Source organism: Canis lupus, chromosome 5 (assembly GCF_048164855.1).
Source record: "Canis lupus baileyi chromosome 5, mCanLup2.hap1, whole genome shotgun sequence".
Classification (NCBI taxonomy): domain Eukaryota; kingdom Metazoa; phylum Chordata; class Mammalia; order Carnivora; family Canidae; genus Canis; species Canis lupus.
Window position 1 is genome coordinate 84296790 of NC_132842.1, and position 19182 is coordinate 84315971.

Genomic DNA, 19182 nt, shown 5'->3' on the forward strand with positions numbered 1-19182 from the left:
TCGGCCCGGCCACAGTACCCGTAGCTTTCCTCCGGGGTGCACGGTGCCCCCCTAAAGCTCACACCACTTCGCATCCCCAGCACTGGGCCCCGCGGTAAGCGCTCAGCAGATGTTTGTTGAGCTACTCCTGACTCAAAAAGCACACGGCCACTCACCTAGGTTATTTCTTCTGAATCATCGTGCCTATTAGCATAGTCTTGCTACTGTCCACGGTGCTTCGCCCCAGTTGTTAAACAGCTTCCCCAGAACGTGGCTGAAAGTAGGACAGTCGCCTCTGAGGATGAGCTCTGTGGCTCTGCTGTTCCTTCTGCAAGCGAGCAGCGGCCTGTCCGCTTGCTGGGTCCCACCCTGGCAGCCCCTGCAGGCCCAGGCCCGTGGTGGGGTGCAGTCACCTCCCGTCACCACCGGGGACATGTGAAATTCAAGAGAGACGTGTCAAGGCTGAGGTCCGACAAGTGTCACCAGTTCCTCTGAAGAAACCAGAAGCAACGCTTACACATTAGGGTTTGGAGCCGTGTTCCCTGTCTTCAGGGAGGGGGCGTTGTGCACAGTGCCCCAAAGAGGCAGCCTTCTGACGGGCTCTGCAGCTGAACAGGAGCAGCAAAGAAAGGAGAGGGGTCCGTGTGGCTGGGGACTCAGCTTTCGTTTCCCTAGCAGCGACTCCCACCAAGTCCCTGGCAGGTGGACGGAGCAGGACGTGCAGTCCTCGACGCACAACCCCGCGCTTCCCCGCCACCTGCATGCTCTCTCCCCTGATGGCGGAGAATCAATGGAGGCCCACGGGGTGCCCTTCACAAATCCCCAGTTAATCTCCATGACCGTCCAACAAGTAGGTGTTTTATTTTATTTTTTTATTTTTTAAAGATTTTATTTATTTCTTTGACAGAGGGGGAGAGAGAGAGAGAGAGCACAAGCAGGGGGAGTGGGAGAGGGAGAAGCAGGCTCCCTGCCGAGCAGGATGCCCAACGTGGGGCTCGATCCCAGGACCCTGAGATCATGACCTGAGCAGAAGGAAGATGCTCAACAACTGAGCCACCCAAGCGCCCAGTATTTAATTTATTTATGTATTTATTTTTTAGTCTATTACAATTAACATGGTGTTACATTAGCTTTAGGTGTACAATAGAGTCATTCATAATTCTACACATTAGTCAGTGCTCATCACACTAAAAACACCCTTAATCCCCTTCACCTATTTCTTCCATCCCCACCGCCCCCACCTGCCCTTTGGCAACCACCAGTTTGTTCTCTGTAGCTAGGAGTCTGTTTTTTGGTTTGTGTCTTTTTTTTCATTGCTTTATTTCTTAAGTTCCACACATCAGTGTAGTCATACAGTATTTGTTTTTCTCTGACTTATTCTACTCAGCATTATATTCTTCAGCTCCATCCACGGTGTTGCAAATGGCAAGATTTCATTCTTTTTTTTATGCCTGAGTAATATTCCATGGTCTATAAATGCCACCTCTTCTCTATCCATTCATCTATGGATGGACACTTGGTTGCATCCATGTCTCGGCTATCATAAATAAGGCTGCAATAAACAGAAGGGTGCATATATCTTTTCAAATTAGTGTTTTCATTTTCTTTGGATAAATGCCCAGTAGTGGAATTACAGGATCATATGGTAGTTCTATTTCTTTTTTGAGAGAAAGAGAGCGTGAGTGGGAAGGGGCAGACAGAGAGGGAGAGAGAGGATCTCAGGCAGCCTCCATGCCCAGCACGGAGCCCAAAGCGGGGCTCAATCTCACAACCCTGAGATCGCGATCTGAGCAGAAATCAAGAGTCAGATGCTTAACTGACTGAGCCATCAGGCACCCCTGTGATTCTATTTTTAATTCTTGGAGGAACCTCCACGCTGTTTTCCACAGTGGTGACACCAGTTTGCATTTCCAAGGAAGGAGGTATTGTAATGATGGTTGCTATTTTGAATTTACGGGAGGATGTAGGAAACATGGTACCAAGCACTCTCTCCCGATCTTTACAAAAGCCTTATGTCATCAAAAACCAAAACAAAACAAAACAAAAAAAACAAAACTAATGTCATCCTCATTTTGAAGCTAAGGATAGTGAGGCTGAGAGTAAACCACTCACATAGCCAGCAAGTGGTGATGCAGGGATTAGACATCGGCTCTGTGAGACTCCAAAGCCCCCTCGCGCCACCGTGTCACACAGGCTCTGCGTGTACTGGTCACTCTTCAGCAGCTCCCCTCATAGTCTCGCTACTCCATGTGGCAAGGGCTGGGGTGGCACTGAAGCTGCTCTGTGGGCTTCTGGATGTCAAGGGCACCTGAAGTTTCATCCTTCCAACTCCATTGTCCATCTAAACCATACCTACTGTACTACCTGGCCCAGGTGAGCTACTGCTTCCTCAGAGCCTTCCCGGGATGCCAAGAGGAAGCAATTTCTCTAACCTAGTACCAGGCTTGATAAAACCAACACCGACCACTTTTTCTCTACTAACGTCTATATGCTTCCTGGGAGCAACATCTCATTCTGCTGCAGGTTTATGGCCCAGCCACTGGCGTGGCCTCTGAGAACTGAATGGATGAATCCACGAATAGTCACACGTCTCAGCATTCACAAATCAGCTTACCTGCTCACCCCAACCACAACCAGGGCTCAGAACTCCTCAACTATTAAAACTAGAGGCTGTTGATTACAACTTCAACCAAGATTACTCAACCTGGAAAGAGGTTTTCTCTGTTGACCAAGAGAATGTTCTCAGTAAAAGAGGAAATGAGTTCAGCTTTATAAACTGGAATCAACACCTCTGTAATAACTCTTCTGGAACTAGCTGGGTTCAGCATCCTGTGTGAAAGGCCATCTCGTAGAGAGGACTGTTTAGTACGTGAAAAACCAAATGACTACAACTTGCTTTAGAAGTCCTGCCCTGGAACAGAGCATCTCAACGGGGTGGCAGAGAATTTGGGAAATCACTTGCCATCTGCTCGGAAACTGAGCTTCTGATTCATCAGGGCTGTCAGCTGAACAGGCCCTGATTTTGCAAGAGTGAAAAGAGAAGCCCGTTCGGATCTGACCTCACCATCCACCCATGTAGCTCACAGACAGCCCAGCTGTGCACCGAGGAGGATGAGGCCCTGCAGGAATGTGCAGAATGTGGCTGTGTTTCCATTAAGCTGCTCTTGGCCTTGATCCTGAGCCTGGTTGGGGAGTTTGAAGTATGCTTTGGTAGATTTTTAAAAATAATTGTTCTTAGCGAGGGGGAATCTCTTCTGACCCTCCTTGCCATCATTCTCCCCTTGTTTCTGATGAATGGGGAGGAGTTCAGGCAGCAAATTGTGTCTGTAGGCCTTAGCTCCAATGTCATTTTGATTTTCCTCCCAGGTACCCATCAGATGTATCAAATTGGATGTCCTACCTCAAAGTCCCTCTGTCTAGAACAGAGTGCACAAACTTGAACTCCTCCTTATGACATTGGTTTCAAATCTATCATCCCTCCAACCTGACTTTTAGATTTCTATCACCTGCGTCTTTGTTGTTTCTGCCTAAATGCATGGATGACTGTATTTCCTCCCTCCTCCTCCTGAAAAATGTTTATTATGTATCAACCATGTCTTTTAAGTGCTGAGTGAGACATGGGTCCCACTCTCTAATGGGCAAGAGATGTACACAAATAACTAAAATACAGCAATAAGAAAAGTTGAAGCAATCTTGAAAAAGAGTCAAGTAGGAGGACTCACACTTCCCAACTTCAAAACTTACAACAAAACTACAGTAATCAAGACTGTGTGGCGTTGGCGAAGGGATAGATGTATAGAAAAATGGAATTGAATTGAGGGTCCAGAAATAAGCCCATCCATTTATGGGCAATTGATTTTTGACAAAGGTGCCAAGATAACTTGATGGAAAAGAATGACCATCAAGAATTTCAACTAATGGGGATCCCTGGGTGGCGCAGCAGTTTGGCGCCTGCCTTTGGCCCAGGGCGCGATCCTGGAGACCCGGGATCAAATCCCATGTCGGGCTCCCGGTGCATGGAGCCTGCTTCTCCCTCTGCCTATGTCTCTGCCTCTCTGTCTCTCTCTTTCTCTCTCTCTCTCTCTGTGACTATCATAAATAAAAAAAATAAAAAATAAAAAAATAAAAATAAAAAAGAATTTCAACCAATGGCCCTGGGACACCCGGACAGCCACATGCAAAAGAATGGAGTGAGCCCTCTACCTTGTATCTCATATAAGAAGTAACTCCCAGTGGGTTGAAGACCTAAACATAAGATCTGTAACTACACAACTGTTGAAAGTAAACACAAGAGTCAACCTTTGTGACCTTGGATGAAGCAATGGGTTCTTAGATTTGACACCAACAATATAGGCAATCAGGGGCAAAAATAGATAAATGGGACTTTAAAGATTTTACTATTTGTGCTTCGATGGACACCATCAAGAAACTGAGTGGGAAGGATATTTGCCATTCCTATGTCTGATAAAGGTCTGGTATCCAGAATATATAAAGAATTCCACAATGAAGAGACAACTCAATTTTAAAATGGGAAAAGGATTTGAATAGACATTGCTCCAAAGAAGATACAGGGGTACTTGGCTGGCTCTGCTGGTGGAGTGTGTGATTCTTGGTCTTGGGGTTGTGAGTTCAAGCCACACACTGGGTGTAGAGAGTACTTCAAAATAAAATCTTAAGAAGAAAATAAGATATGTAAATGGACAACAAATGCCTGAAAAGATGCCGAGCATCATTAGTCGTTAGGAAGATACTAATGAAAATGACAATGAGATACCACTTCATATCCATTAGGAGGGCGACCATCAAAAAAATGAAACAAAAATAACACACACACACACACAAAAAAAACAAGTGTTGGTGAGGAAGTAGAGAAATTGGAACCCTTCTGCATGGTCTGTAGGAATGTGAAATGATGTAGCCACTTTGAAAAGCAGTTTGCAGTTCCTCAAAAGGTAAAGTTTTCATATGACTGGGCAATCACACTCCTAGGGATACCCCCGAGAGAAATGAAAACATACATCCACGTAAAGATTTGTACACGAATGTTCATGGCCACGGTATTCATAGAGCCCCAGAGCAGAAGCAAGCCAAACGTCCATGCAGCGGTGAATGGATAAACCACAAGTGGAGTGGTATCTGGCCGTTAAAAATGAATAAAATTCTGACACACACACTGCAACAGAAATGGACGTTGAAATCACACTGGGTGAAAGCAGCCAGGCGCAGAGGGCCACATACTGTAGGATTCCATTTATATGAAATGCCCGCAAGAGGCAAACCCATGGACACAAAACGCAGATCAGTGGTTGCCCAGAGATGGGAGACAGAGAAAACGGGAAAAACTTCTAGTGGTTTGATTATTCAATTTATCTCTTCCTATAAGATTTTATTTTTAAGTCATCTCTACACCCAACATGGGGCTCAAACTCACAACCCTGAGATCAAGAGTCACATGTTCCACCGACTGAGCCCACCAGTTGCCCCTGACTAGTCCATTTCAAAGGGTTAATTTTATGATCTGTGAATTACTTACCAATAAAAAAAAATATTTGGTAATGTTGTGTTGTAAGAGGTGAACAGCGGGAACTTGGGAAATGAAGGAAGAATAAGAAGTCGGGAAATTCTGAGCTGTAAGTCATGCTAGCTCAGATTCCCCCAAATCTGAGCTCATCCTCCATTTGGTTGTCACCACACTTAGTCTCTCATCTCCTGACCCCCCCACCCTCACCCCAGTCATCCCATAAAGTAGATTCAATCCCACATGGTTCCTGTCACCAATTTTTTCCTGCCAACTGCTATTCATAGCTCCTTACCCCCATTTGCCATGATTGTGTCTTGCCTCCTCCACTGAGCAGGGACTCATCCTTCTCCCTGACTTATCCTCACTCCAACCCCAGCGAGCCTGCATGAGTCTTCCCATCCAACTCTAGATTGTTCTACTTTCCATGCGTTTGCTTGAGCAATCGCTCCTGCCTGCGTTGCCCTTCCCTGTCACCTTGTCCAACCAATCCTACCATTTTTCACAGCCGAGATCAAGCCCTTGTGCCCCATTAGGCTTTTCCTGGCTATTGAAGGCCAAAGAATCTCGTCTCCAAATTCTTAGTGGCAGTTAATGGTGTTTGCTGCTCAGGACGTGCCATTTTATGTTGTCTCCTATGTTCTTTTTTACAAGTACACCACACACATCTATCTTGCTGCCCACTTTGTGCTTCTATAAAAAAGTTCTTTTTTTTTTTAAAGATTTTATTTATTTATTCACGAGACACACACACACAAACACACACACACACAGCGAGAGAGAGAGTGAGAGAGAGAGAGAGAGAGAGGCAGAGACACAGGCAGAGGGGGAAGCAGGCTTCCTGCGGGGAGCCCGACGTGGGACTCAACTTGAGCCTCATGACCCAAGCCAAAGGCTGACACTCAGCCCCTGAGCCATCCAGGCCGTCCCCAGAAATTGAATCTTATTACGGGGTGACCCAACTCAGATGCTTCCATTTCACATTAGCCAAATTGAAAAGAGGCCAGGAAACCAAAGAGTTTATTTGCGACAGGAGACCGTTTTCCAAGGCCACGCTTGTTTGCTGTCCGAGGCAGGCCCTCCTCGAGAGGAAATACCTGGCGCACATGCCACAAAGACAAAGGGTGCAGCTCTTGGGTGTAATACATTTCCAGACTGTGATGGAACAGGGTCCCTGATTCATCATAGGACAGTCACCGTGGCTGAGACCCAAGGCCACCCCACACGACATCTTGCACACGGGCTGTAGCAGGGATTCCATGTGCCTTGCCTGACTCACAGCGCAGTCACTCGACATGTGCTTGCTAAACATATGAACTCCTTGGGCAGGGCGGGTCTACCGCCGTCAATCCTCATCCCCTTTCTCTCCCTCTCTAGGTTCTAGGCAGACCGGCACCTTTCTTCCTCAGGCAGGATACTATTCATAAGCCAACAGCTTTTTATGTCGGTTGTGTTTTACTCTCCTGGACGGAGACATTGTAAGGAATTGTAGGAAGCACCACATTCCCATCCATACTGTGTTTGCACATCTTCCAGGACCCGCTTCCCTGCTTCCCACCCATAGGTCCCCGACACCCCTGCACGCTACGAATGTTAACACCGTCGGTTGTTCCCCCGTGTGCCCCACGGTACCCCCTCCGCTGTCGGAGGCACAGGGCAGCTCTACCCCCTGGATAGGGCAGGAAGGCCCACCTTCCTCGGGGGAAAGGTGATTATCCCTTCAATCGGTTTGTTGGGTTTTTGGTTTTCTCCCTATGTGATATTGAGTGTCGCCCCAAACAACTTCAGTTTGCAGCTCCTCAGACAACTAGGGGAGCCAGGTGGCCAGGTCTGCAGGGTCCCCCCGGACCTGGCGAGATTCCCCTCCAAAGACAAATCCACCTCCTCGGAGTGGGTCACAGGCAAAGTCGCTGGGCCAGACAACAAGCAGGGGGATCCCAGCCACCCCAATCTCTGAAGCTCCGGAGAACACTTGCCTCGGACTGGCCTGCCTGCTTGGTGGGTCCTGGAGGGTCCTGGTGGGCCCTGGTGGATCCTGGAGGGTCCTGGAGGGCCCTGGCGGGTCCTGGTGGGTCCTGGGGGGCCCTGATGGCAGCCAGGACTGAAGCAGCCACTTTGTTGCCTAACCTGGCTCCAGCTCCTAGCCCTCGGGGAAGATATCTGCTCTCTTTCCTTCACCAAAAAGTTTGAAGGAATCGATAGGGGAAGGATTCAGAATTTCAATCAAGCATTCTTTAGCTCTTGCCCACCCCTCGGGAATCCCAAGGCTTATCTCCCTTAACTGGTGACTCAGCTGCAGAAGTGCTCCCCACCGGGTCCCCCCAGTCACTGGATTCCCCTCCAACAAATGGCTCATGCTGGACCCGTATTTCCTTGAGGGGCTTCGGGGTGGCAGGAATGGCACGGCTTCCTTGGAGAGCCTTGGGAGATCTTGTTTCGATTCCCCAAAGGGTTCCACAAGGGCACTGCTGGCATTCGAGTCTTCTCTGTCTTCCCCTGAAACATTTCCACAAGTTGTAACCTGGCGTGCATGTTCTTAGAGCCAGAAATATGACAAATATTCAGATAAGCCAATGGAATTTAAAGCACAGGTCCGTTGCTCTGCTGGCAAGGGCTTGGGGAATGCTTTGTAGTCAGGTGTGACTCTCCAACGTGCGTGCGCACAGCTCCAATCCTGCACCTGGCTCCCCACCAAGCGCCCAAGAGGTGCTGGGTCACCATTTGGGGAATGAAGCCATGAGTCCTATTTTCACTCCTATAGGCATTGAATGGCAAGCTCTTAATGTAAAGGACTTTTGATACCTTTACATTCTTGTTTGTTTTCACGTGTAAGGAGCCTAAAGGGACATTCACCTCTAATTTCAAGGTCGACCGTTAGTGTTTATGGGGCTCTGTAATGTCCTGGAAAGCGATTGGGGTTTGGAGGGAGACCCATTTCTGAATCCCAGCGCTGGCATATCCTGGAGATAAGGATGTGTAATTTAAGGAGTTGTAAAGATTGAAGGAGGGAACTGTGACACTCCGAGCACACGGTGGGGGTGGACGTGGCGGGGAGGTGGTGTCCTCCCTACTTGGCCAGACGCTCACTGTCACGCCAACTGTCACACCAGCGTCTGGGCTCCTGACAACCCTCTGGTATGGAGCGGCTACACCAGCAGGGACCACTCACTTCGGAGGCCGGAGAAAGAGAGAAGGGATCGCCTACCTCTGCCTTCTTCTCCGAGTCCCACTTAGTCTTGGCACGCTCGGATACTTCTTAAAAAGTTGCTTTTCTCCGTTAAACTCTATTTTGGATCTCATTCTCCACGGTAACGGGAGCACCTCCCTCCCAAAGACTCTAACGGACCCGGTGTTTACTAAATGCTTGATCGATGCCTTAAGCGCCACAAAAACTCTTAGCAACTCGAAGAGCTCCCTAAGTCACTGCCAGGAGTCTCGGGGAAATCACAGGGAAATTTGTTTGCCGCATGATTAATCCTGGGTGGACCAGTCCCGGAAAATCACATGTGGGCTTGCGGCAAGCAGCAGCCTGCAGGATTTCACAAAATAAACGGACGAGCGGAGGGGCCCCGGCCTGGGTGTTTTGGATGGAAGCTCAGAGCCGGGGCAGGCCCGACAACCGAGGACAAGGCCAGATGCGCGGACCACGGAGCTCCTTTGAATCCACTCAGCTCCAAAGAGACAGCACATGGGACCAGATTACAAAACGGAACCAGATTATGCACTAGATGGGGGCGACCCAGTGGGGAGTAGGACCCTGGGAGAAGGATAATAAAATTCATCACCATAATTACCCCCAGCCCGGCACCGCCGCGAGAGCCACAATAGCTCAGCTCAATGAACTTATTCATCCATATTCCCTTGGCCTCGGTCATTATTCTCGGACAAAACCCGTCCTGGGCCTCAGCTGCTTGCCGGCAGCCCAGCAACTCAGCATCCCCACGCAGCCAGCCCCCCAGCCTGGGGAGGGGGCGGGGCGGGGCGGGGCGGGGGCGTCTGTCCTTAGCCCGGGCAGTTTCTAGCTCCAACAGCGGCCGGTGATTCTTTTTTGTTTTCCAGACCAGGTTTGGAGATGCCTAGGTCAGGTCCAGCCCTTCCGCTCGCCGCTCCCCACCTCTGACTTTCAAAAACTGGCTTAAAGCTGATTCCAGCCAACCCTTTCCTAGGAGGAAACGGAGGATGCTGCCCAGCTGCTGCCTTTCCTGAGCTGAGCTGGGATGTGGCTTGCTTTGGGGGTCTCCCACCCCTTGCCCCGGGGAGCACAGGACGGTGTCATCCGCACATGGTCTCGCCAAAAGGGAAATGTAACCGAAGAGCGGAGCCGGGTGTGCGCCGGTGGAAAGAGAAGTTCCAAAGATAGGCCTGCCGCGAATAGCCCAGGGGCCTGTAAAGATAGTTGCTCAAGTCCCTTTGAGGCAGACAGCCTGGCAGAGAGTAGCGCACCCAGTATAATTTCCCCAGGCCACGGAATTATAGGTGCCTGGGTCAGGTCTATCCCTCCCGCAAAGCACTCCCTCCAAAGGAGGATTTTTCTGGTACTAGACGCACCTCTGTTCTCAATCTGGAAAATACAGTTTACCTTTCAGCAACCCCCAACTCTAAAGATCACTGGTTCGCTTACGGTTCCTTCAACCAATATTTAGTGAGCAAATACTACGTGCCAGATATTGCTTTGGCCCTGGGGATCGGGGCTGAGACAGCACTCTGCTCTGGAGGGCTTATATTCTATTGGGGAAAACAGATTCAAGTGAAAGCCCAAGAAAAATCAAATGTCGACACCTGTGCACGGATGCCACCAGCACAGCACACCGGGCAGAAAAGAGCCAGATGGGAAGAGGATGTGAGAGTTGGGGCGGGGGTGGGGTGGGGGCAGGGGAGCTCCCACCGTCACACCTAACACAGGTCAGGTCCAAGGAGACGCCAAGACTCCTTCAGTCATTGACGTTGGCCAAGTCCAACACATGGCCCCAAACCAACTTATACCAACTTAAACCCACAAGGTTCACAACACTCACCCGCTGCCTCCCACACGTCCATCCTTCCACATGCACCATCCTCTCCCTGGAGCCTAGTGGACCCCAGCGATGGGGCCTGGGGGCGTCCAGAGGGGTGGTGCATGGGGTGTAAGACCTGGCAGGCCCGAGGGAGCCCACCGGGAGCCCCCTCCGCCCCAGCACTGCTGAGTGTCCCCCCATACAGAGGGTCGGCCTCTTCTGGGGCCCTGTGCACCCCTCCCATGCAGCCCCATGGGGAGCCCAGTCCCGCCAGCACAGGGCTCCCGGCTCCCATCCTTAACCCCGAGTCAGGGCTGAGCGGCAGGTTGCCCCTGGGCCCCACCTGCTGCCAGCACCGGCTCAGCCCCCAGCTCTCCTTCTCGGGGCCCCTGGGCCCGCAGGCACGCACAGCCAACTCCCCTCGGCTCCGCCGGGCAACCCCGAGTTCGGGGCCCAGGCGTTGGGCGAGTCCCAGCGCCCCGTCCCCGCGGCAGGGCCCGGGCTTACCTCCTGCTGCCGGGACCCGGAGCCCCGCGCCGCCCAAAACCAAGAGCAGGACTGGCACCCTCCACATCTCGTCGGCTGCCCGGTCCCCTGGGGGCCAGCGGTTGTCTCAGCGCTGGGGGGTCCAAGCTCTGCGGCCAGGGCCCGGCCCCGGGAGCCAGGGAAGAGGGGCTGGAAGGCCGCGGGGAGCAGGAGCCCCGGCGCCCAGGGTCCCCAAGCTTCCTCCTCCCGCAGCCGCCGCCGCCGCCGAGCTGACTTTGCTGCTGGAAACTTTGCGAGGAGCGAGGAGCGCGGAGCCGCCTTTATCCCGGCGAGGGCGGAGCGGCCCTAAGGGGTCCCGGGCTCGGGCTCGCTAGGCCCGCCCTCCGCCACCGCCGTGGGCCCGCGCCAAACCCGACCTCAGGCCAGGTTTAAAGTTACAGGGCGGCCGGCGCCGGAGCCCCCAGGGGAAGGGGGCACGCAGGAAGCAATTCAGTTTTGTAGAATATCTTACTTTGCTAGTTTGATTTAAAAAAAAAAAAAAAGACTAAGGCACAAGCCTGTGTTGTTGGGGTTTTTTGGTTTTTTGGATTTTTGTTGTTGTTGTTAGAAGTAAACTCTTCCTTGCACGGCCAGCAATTTTAGAACCAAGGATGGGATTGTTCTTGTAAATATTGAATCCGATGGCTTGAAAAAAAAAAAAAAGTGGCCGCCTCGTCTGGGTGGCCCAGGGGCGGATGGGGCCGGTAAACTGCTCCCTTGTCCAGGGACCAGGGGAGGCGGGCTCCGGCGGCGCCCGGGAGAGCCGGTGGGGAGTTTGGAGGACTCGCTGGCTCCGGCAGTGATAGAAAAAGGGCTGTTTGAGGTCTGCTGGTCCTCCCCGTGGATGCGGGGCTCGCAGCGGGTGAGGGGCCGCGCAGGCATCAGGACCCACCTGGCCACCGTGGCCCCTTCCAGCCGCCCCCATCCCTGTTCCTCCTGGAATTCGGCCCGTAATCCCCGCTTTACTGGTTTCAGCAATCCTGCCCTGATCTCGGGTCCTGTGTGTTAGCAACAAGGCAAACTTGTGGGTTTCTTTTTAACTTTCCTTTTGAACTGTTGGAATTCTTTTAAAACAGAAAATTTTTTAGGAAGAGGGGATGGGCACACGACCTCCACCCGTTCCCAGGTGCCACAAATTCCATTCAACAAAAAGAAGCTGCAGACAACGCCCCAAAGCTCCTGACCTGCGTGAACACTGGCTATTTTCAGATCCTCATCTCAGACCCTGATTCCAAATTTATTCTGTCGTAGGAATCACAAGGGGGGAAGTTGCTTTAAAAGCTCAGATTCCTGGGCTCCACACCCAACTCCTTAAATCAGGCCCTTTGGGAATCCACATGTTGAGCCGGCGTTGCAGGAGAACTTGTCCACAGGGGTGTTTAATAAACCACGTCCTGTAAAAATAAATAAATAAATAAATAAAAAATAAAAAACAAAACAAAAAAAATAAACCACGTCCTGTGACCTGGCTTCTCAAACCACGTGTGAAACACTGCGGTGTGGTCACGTGCAGGTGGGCTTCTGTGGGTCGGGCGTGGGGAGATTCCATATTTCTAAAGATCTAGACACCGTCTTATTCTGGGGCTACCTACAAGATAGGAGCTGATATCTGACCTAAAGACGGGAAAGAGACCCAGGGGTCAAAGGGCTGAAAATGTAAAGATAAAAACAGATGGAGAAGATAATGGGACCTCCTCCCCCATCTTGTTAAGAGCTTAGTATTACTGCATCTTCAGGCATGTTCCTTCCCACACTGAATGATCCATTATCATCTGCCCAGCCTCTGAGATGGAGAAAAGATGCAAATCTCCTCTAAAGTAAAAGAAAAAAAGAAAAGAAAAAGAAAGATTGAATAAAAGAAAGAAAAAGATCATCTTCCCTTGGCAACGGGGAGGAAATGAAGCCTGGGTGGGAAAGAATGGGTTAAAATCAGCTCATTGGGAGGGCTGCTTGGGGCTAGGAGGGAGGAGAGAGAGATGACGCTGGTCTTGGGCTTAAGGGGTAGGAGCTGGGGTGCACCCGAGTGACCCAAGGTTAGGCCAAAGAAGGTGCAGTGAGACGTAATGGAATTTGGAAGCCTGAGACCGGCCCAGATGAGAGGAGGAAGGAAACAAGTAGAGTACCTGCCAGGAGATCCCTCCATTCTTTGAAATAATTTGGGATCCAGAAACAGTGCCTAGTAAGGTAACCGTCACTGTTACCCTGTTCCCCAGGAACTCTAGTACTATCTCACTTAATTTTCAAAATACTCCCTGGGGTAAGAACACTGATAGTACCTATTTTATATATAAGGGAACGGGTTTCCAGAGCGGTTTCCATAGCCGGCGTTGTGTGGAGGACAGGCTGGTTAGAATGAAGACCCTGAGGGGCTCCCGGCTGGTTCTTCGGTGGAGCGTGAGGCTCTTGATCTCAGGGTCCTGAGTTTGAGCCCCTCAGTGGGCATAGACCTTCTTTAATTTTTTTTTTTTTAATTAAGACACCGATCTGGGCCCCATCCCTGAGTTTCTGATTGTAGGTCAAGAGAAGGGCCCAATAATTTGCATGGCTAACAAGTTCCCAGGTGACACTGCTGGCCCTGGGGCCCCACTTGGAGAACCACTGGTTTAGATGCGCCGCACACAGTCTAGGGTCCTCTGAAGGGAGTGGCAGGAGCATTGTCCCTCTAGTGCACAAGTCGAGCCTGTTGATAGCGCTGGGTCTTGTTTAAGGATCTAGAGGGAGAGGTCTGCAAGTTGCTTTGAGGGAGCAGGAGTCCCCCGAGGGTCAGGCTGCAGGAGGAGAACCTGCAGAGCCACAGCACCCGACACGACACCCTCCGGCCTGAGGGATGCTGAAGAGCCGAGGCCCGGATCTCTCATCCTCCCTGCCTGCTCTGTGGCCTCTGCGCAGCCCAAGAGCTTCCCCACGCTGCCCGGGAAGACTTCTCGAGCAGCTTCTCTTGCTTCTCAACACACACGGCTCCAGAGCTGAGATGCCACCCCAGATGGTATCGATATCCAAGGCACCCCTGTGCACGATTTCGTGTGTTTGGGTGCACAGGCTGGGTTCGAAATGCATTTAGCAGGAATGAGATGAGGCTGGGGGCGGGGAATGCGGTGGGACTGCGGGAACCCACAGCAGCCTGGCTTGCTGGAAGGAGCCTCGGGGTTTTAGGATCCAAATTCAGTTCCACGGTGGCCTCGGGCACGTTTCTGGTTCCTTAAAATGGGGATGTCATCCCGCCGCGGAGGCCTCTGTGCGCAGCCGGCAGTGTAACTGCCCTGATGGCTCTGATGGTTGTTTCTGCCAGGCCTTGCCCAGCGCACCTGTGCCCACCTGTGCCCACCTGTGCCCACCTGCGCCCACCTGCACGCTCAGCCAGCCATTCCATCAGAAGTTCTTGACGCGGGCCCAGTGGAACTGGTTCCTTTCCACCTTAGCACACCCAGCTGGGCCAGTACCCGAGGACCTGTTAGGTGCCCCCCTCACATTGGGCCTTATTCCTAAAAGACCCTGGATCCCTGTCCCACTCCCGGGGCCCTCGGACCCCACTGAAGAGCCAGGTCACCTCCCAGGTCCCCTCAGGAACTGGTGTCTGCACCAGGCCCCTCCCTGGAACCTGGGTCCTGCCATTCCACCAACGATGGGGAGCTGGCTCGGGCTTGTCACTCTGCTCTCCCAAGGACGCCCCCCAACCCCGGGGCCAACCGCCCGTCTTGTTGTCAGAATCAAACTTGTGCCCTATATTTCAATGGGGTGCACACAGTTGTGCTTATGGACCCCCCGGGAAGAAGTCTGAGGAACTGGGTACCAGTCATTGTTAGTCACAGAGTGAAATAAGTGCACGCTCAGCGAAGGTAGGACATAGTAAACACTTCATAAAGAGAAATAAAGGGAAGACTGACTATAATCGGAAAAAGCACTTCATGATACGATTGGGTAACATTGAGGAAGTGCTGACCATGAAAAAAAATATATAAAAATCTTATCTACGTGGGCACCTGGGGGGCTCGGTCGGTGAAGCATCTGCCTTCTGCTCAGGTCATGATCCCGGTGTCCTGGGATCGAGCCCCACGTCGGGCTCCCTGCTCAGCGGAGACTCTGCTTCCTCCCCTCCCTCTGCCTGCTGCTCCCCCTGCTTGTGCTCTTTCTCTCTCTCTTTCTCTCTCTCTAATAAACAAATAAAAATTTTAAAAAATTATCTATGAATTTCAATCTATACATTTTGACATTTTCTTGATAGAAGATCTGGGAAACTTTCCAGTTACACTTAAAAAGAGTCAGCGTCACGAACAGACATTTTTTAAACTTATCTTTATTATTTACTTATCTAAAAAAATATGTTTAATGTAAACTCTACACTCAACGTGGGGCTTGAACTCATGACCCAGATCAAGAGTCTCAGGCTTTACCAAGTGAGCCAGCCAGGCACCCCTATTCTTTTTCTTTTTTTAATGGTGTGCCTTTAATCAATTTTTTGTTATACATTTATTGAAGAAAACGTGGGAAACAGGAAAATAGGAAATTTATCAGATGTCCAGATTTCCTTGTGTGTTTGTTTACCATTTGTTCTTTTGACATTCACGTCACATTTGCCTAGATTCACCACTTGGTTTATATTTTGCCCTATTTGCTTCCCTGTTATCTCTGTATCTAAAACACTCTGGTGTTGGTTTTGATCTGAATCACCTGAGAGTAAAGGCGATCATCCCCTCTAGCCTGAATACATGGGGTGAGTTCCCTAAAGACAGGGACCTTGTCTTGCTGCAGTAGGATTAGCCAAGTCACAGAATTTAACACAAGTGCAATACTATTATCTAATCTACAGCCCATATTCCAATTTTGACAGCTGTCCGAATTGTCTGCTTTACAGAGTTTTCCCCCCCAGAATCAAATCCAAGGCCACACACATCCATTGCATTTGGCTGTCCTGCCTCCAGAAGATGTGGGAACACTGCCTTTCTGCGTCTTTCTCGAGCTTGACGCTTTTTGAAGACAACAGGCCACTTATTTTGTAGAACACCCTTCGGTCCGGGTTTACCTGATTTTTCCTGGTGATTAGGTTCAGGTATACACGTTTGGATGGAGGACCGCGGAGGTGACCTGTGCTTCTTCAGTGCATCCCGGAGGAGGCCCAGAAGGACAGTTCCCAGCGCAGGCGAGCGTTGACTTTGATCCCCGCTGTGAGGCCTTCTGATCCTGAATTTATTTTTATTTTTTATTTTTTATTTTTTATTTTTTTTATCATTGAAGGCGACCACATTTATGTATTTATTTATTTTAATAATAAATTTATTTTTATTGGTGTTCAATTTGCCAACATACAGAATAACACCCAGTGCTCATCCCGTCAAGTGCCCCCCTCAGTGCCCATCACCATTCCTGAATTTAGAACAAGCCAATGGGAGACACGCTTCACCCTTAACAGGATGGATGTAAAAATGGGGGAGAAACGCTGTATACACTGGCACCCTGGGCCTAAAGAGATTTTTTTTCACCCCTAGAAAATGCTCTAAGATAAGACCTCGGGGGATTCGCCCGAGGAGTCGCCTTTCTTTTGTAAACAGGAGAGGGGTAGTTTGTGAAGATGCTGATTTATCCCTCCCTGCAGTTTGAGGGAACACTTATGGGTGTTGGGGATTTAAGAAATCGCTCCCTTGGGATCCCTGGGTGGCGCAGCGGTTTGGCACCTGCCTTTGGCCCAGGGCGCGATCCTGGAGACCCGGGATCGAATCCCACGTCGGGCTCCCGGTGCATGGAGCCTGCTTCTCCCTCTGCCTGTGTCTCTGCCTCTCTCTCTCTCTCTCTGTGACTATCATAAAATAAAAAAAATAAAAAAAAAAATTAAAAAAAAAAAAAAAAAAAAGAAATCGCTCCCTTGCTTGCGTGCCCCTGGGGAAATCTGTGTGAGTCCCCAGTTTGAAGACCCTGCCCTGTCCCTCTGCCTGGCTGGTCCTCCTCCCAGCATTAGGGCCACCCCCCATCCTGCTTTAAAAGATTGAGCCCAATGTCATCGTTTTCTTCTTCTTTCTTCTTCTTCTTCTTCTTCTTCTTCTTCTTCTTCTTCTTCTTTCTTCTTCTTTCTTCTTCTTTCTTCTTCTTTCTTCTTCTTCTTCTTCTTCTTCTTCTTCTTCTTCTTCTTCTTCTTCTTCTAAGGTTTTACTTATTTATATGAGAGAAAGAGAGAGAGCATGAGCATTGGCAGAGGGAGAGGGAGAAGCAGACTCCCCGTCGAGCAGGGAGCCCGACCTGGACCCTGTGGGTCACGACCTGACCCCCCCCCCAGGCGCCCCAGCCCAGTGTCTTCTGAGCTGTGGTGCTCCCCTGCCCCCTTGGAGACCATCCTGAGCTCCCTAAAGCCAGGCGTTTACTGATCCATTTATCTTTGTAGACGTCGCTTCTGGTTTATGCTGCATAAATTGTTGCAAGAGGAAAGGGATTTTATCTGGCCCATCCGGGAGACACACACACACACACACACACACACACACACACATGCCCTGCCCCGGCCCGGCCCAGCCCAGAGACTGAGTGAGTGGCACAGGATACCCTGCAGGCCGGCCCGTCTATGCAGAGTGACCCTGAGGGCAGATCTAGATAGGGTCACCAGGGGTCCTGGCTTCGCGGAGGTCACCAGGACGGCGGAAGCCCTGGGGTGCCACAGACTCGGTTTACCCTTTTCATCACTTTGTTTGGCCCAGCAGCTGCGGGCTTCATGCCGCGGTTCGTGCACTGTCACTCCGACGCACTCCCCGACCTGCTGGGCGCTGCCGGGGGCACACGGGGCGCGGCGGCGGGGACACGTCCGGGGCGGCTGCAGCTGGGTGCCCCGGCCACAGATGCGAGCCGGGAAGCCCCAACCCCGGGGCAGCTGCTGCCCCCCTGGCTTTGGCGCAGGAGGACCAAGGCCAGGACCAAGGCCGAACGCATCAGGCTTTGGCTTGAAGCAAGAAGGAAACCATTCAGCTCTGGACCAGCAGGGCTGGGGCTCGTGTCCTGGGGCCGCCCCGTCGGGGCCCAGGGCTGGGAGCTCGGAGCTCGGCCGCCAGGGCTAAAGCCAAGGAGAGCTCGCTCGGCCACCGGCCGTCTGCCCTTTTCCACAACAACAACTTACTTATTTACAATCATTTATCGATCCCCCCCTGCCCGCCCGCCCCTCAACAAAGGAAAAATTGGCTGAATCTACGATTTGAGTTCCGCTGTTTGGGGCGGTTGCGAGGAGAGGGTCGCCGATTACTTTTATGGGTTGGGAGCATGGTCAGTTTTTTGTTTGTTTTGTGTTTTGTTTTGTTTTATTTGGGTTTTTAAAAAAAACCGACACCGCGTTTTGATGGACAGACAAGCATCGGGGAGGAGGGAGGGCGACGTTTTTTACAATTCTGGCCGAGCCACACAGAAAGCTCCTTTCACTGCCCTGCTCAGAGAGCCCTTCATTATGGAGACTCGGCTCTGCTCGGAAAACAATCCGAATGAATGCGTCTCAGTGTAGGAGGCCGTGAAGTCGGGCAGGGACAGGGCCGGGCGGCCGCTGTTTACCTTACGGCGCCCTCCAACACTGCTGGCCTTGAAGAAATCCATCTCCTGCTTTCTCTCCCTCAGTTTCCCCGGGTGGGAACTGGAGTTGAGCCCGTGGAAATGTTGGTGATGAGGCCCTGGCGTGTCGGCGAGACCACCGGCCTGTGACGCATGACCCCGTGCCGACGGCTTGAGCAACCTCACCCTGCATCCCACCGGCTCCTGCTGGCACGCTGAGGGCAGGGACAGCAAACCCCCAACCACAGCGCACGTGCTGCCCCAGCCCAAATCCCCAGGCCAGGGCCGCCGGGGGCCTCCCCAGGATGAGGAGACCGAGAGGCCTGGAGGACGAGCCTCCCCCCGCCCCACCGCCTCCCTCCAGTGGATACGATCCCTACGGAACAGCCTGGATTTTGTCGGTATTTTGAAATCTTTTGTTGAGGTCCCAAATCGGTTTTAATCACCGTTCAGGAATCTAATTCAAAAAATTCAGACGTCAGTGTCTGCCAAGAGGTGGGTTTGGCCATGATAGGAAAACAGGAAAAGGCTTAAAGCTTAATAAAGCTGGAAGAAAACAGCTTTAATGTTAGCGGTCCAGTACCCGGGCCCCCGCCCTGTCCTCAGCTGCCTCCCGATGGAGCAAGGACTGTCCTGGCGCAGGAGCAGCGTGTT

The 19182-nt window shown here is 51.4% G+C and overlaps 1 protein-coding gene across 2 annotated transcripts in view; it reads right to left on the reverse strand.

Annotated features, from left to right (window-relative positions):
* Nucleotides 1–11359, reverse strand: part of PDPN (podoplanin) — a 29735-nt gene extending 18376 nt beyond the window's left edge. Inside the window, exon 1 of one of the 2 annotated variants that reach the window (XM_072828292.1) lies at nucleotides 10999–11359. In XM_072828292.1, the coding sequence (XP_072684393.1) occupies nucleotides 10999–11065 (67 nt within the window). In that variant the 5' untranslated portion in view covers nucleotides 11066–11359. The remainder of the gene's footprint in view (nucleotides 1–10998) is intronic. The other variant, XM_072828290.1, reaches the window with a different exon arrangement.
* Nucleotides 11360–19182: the final 7823 nt, after the last annotated feature.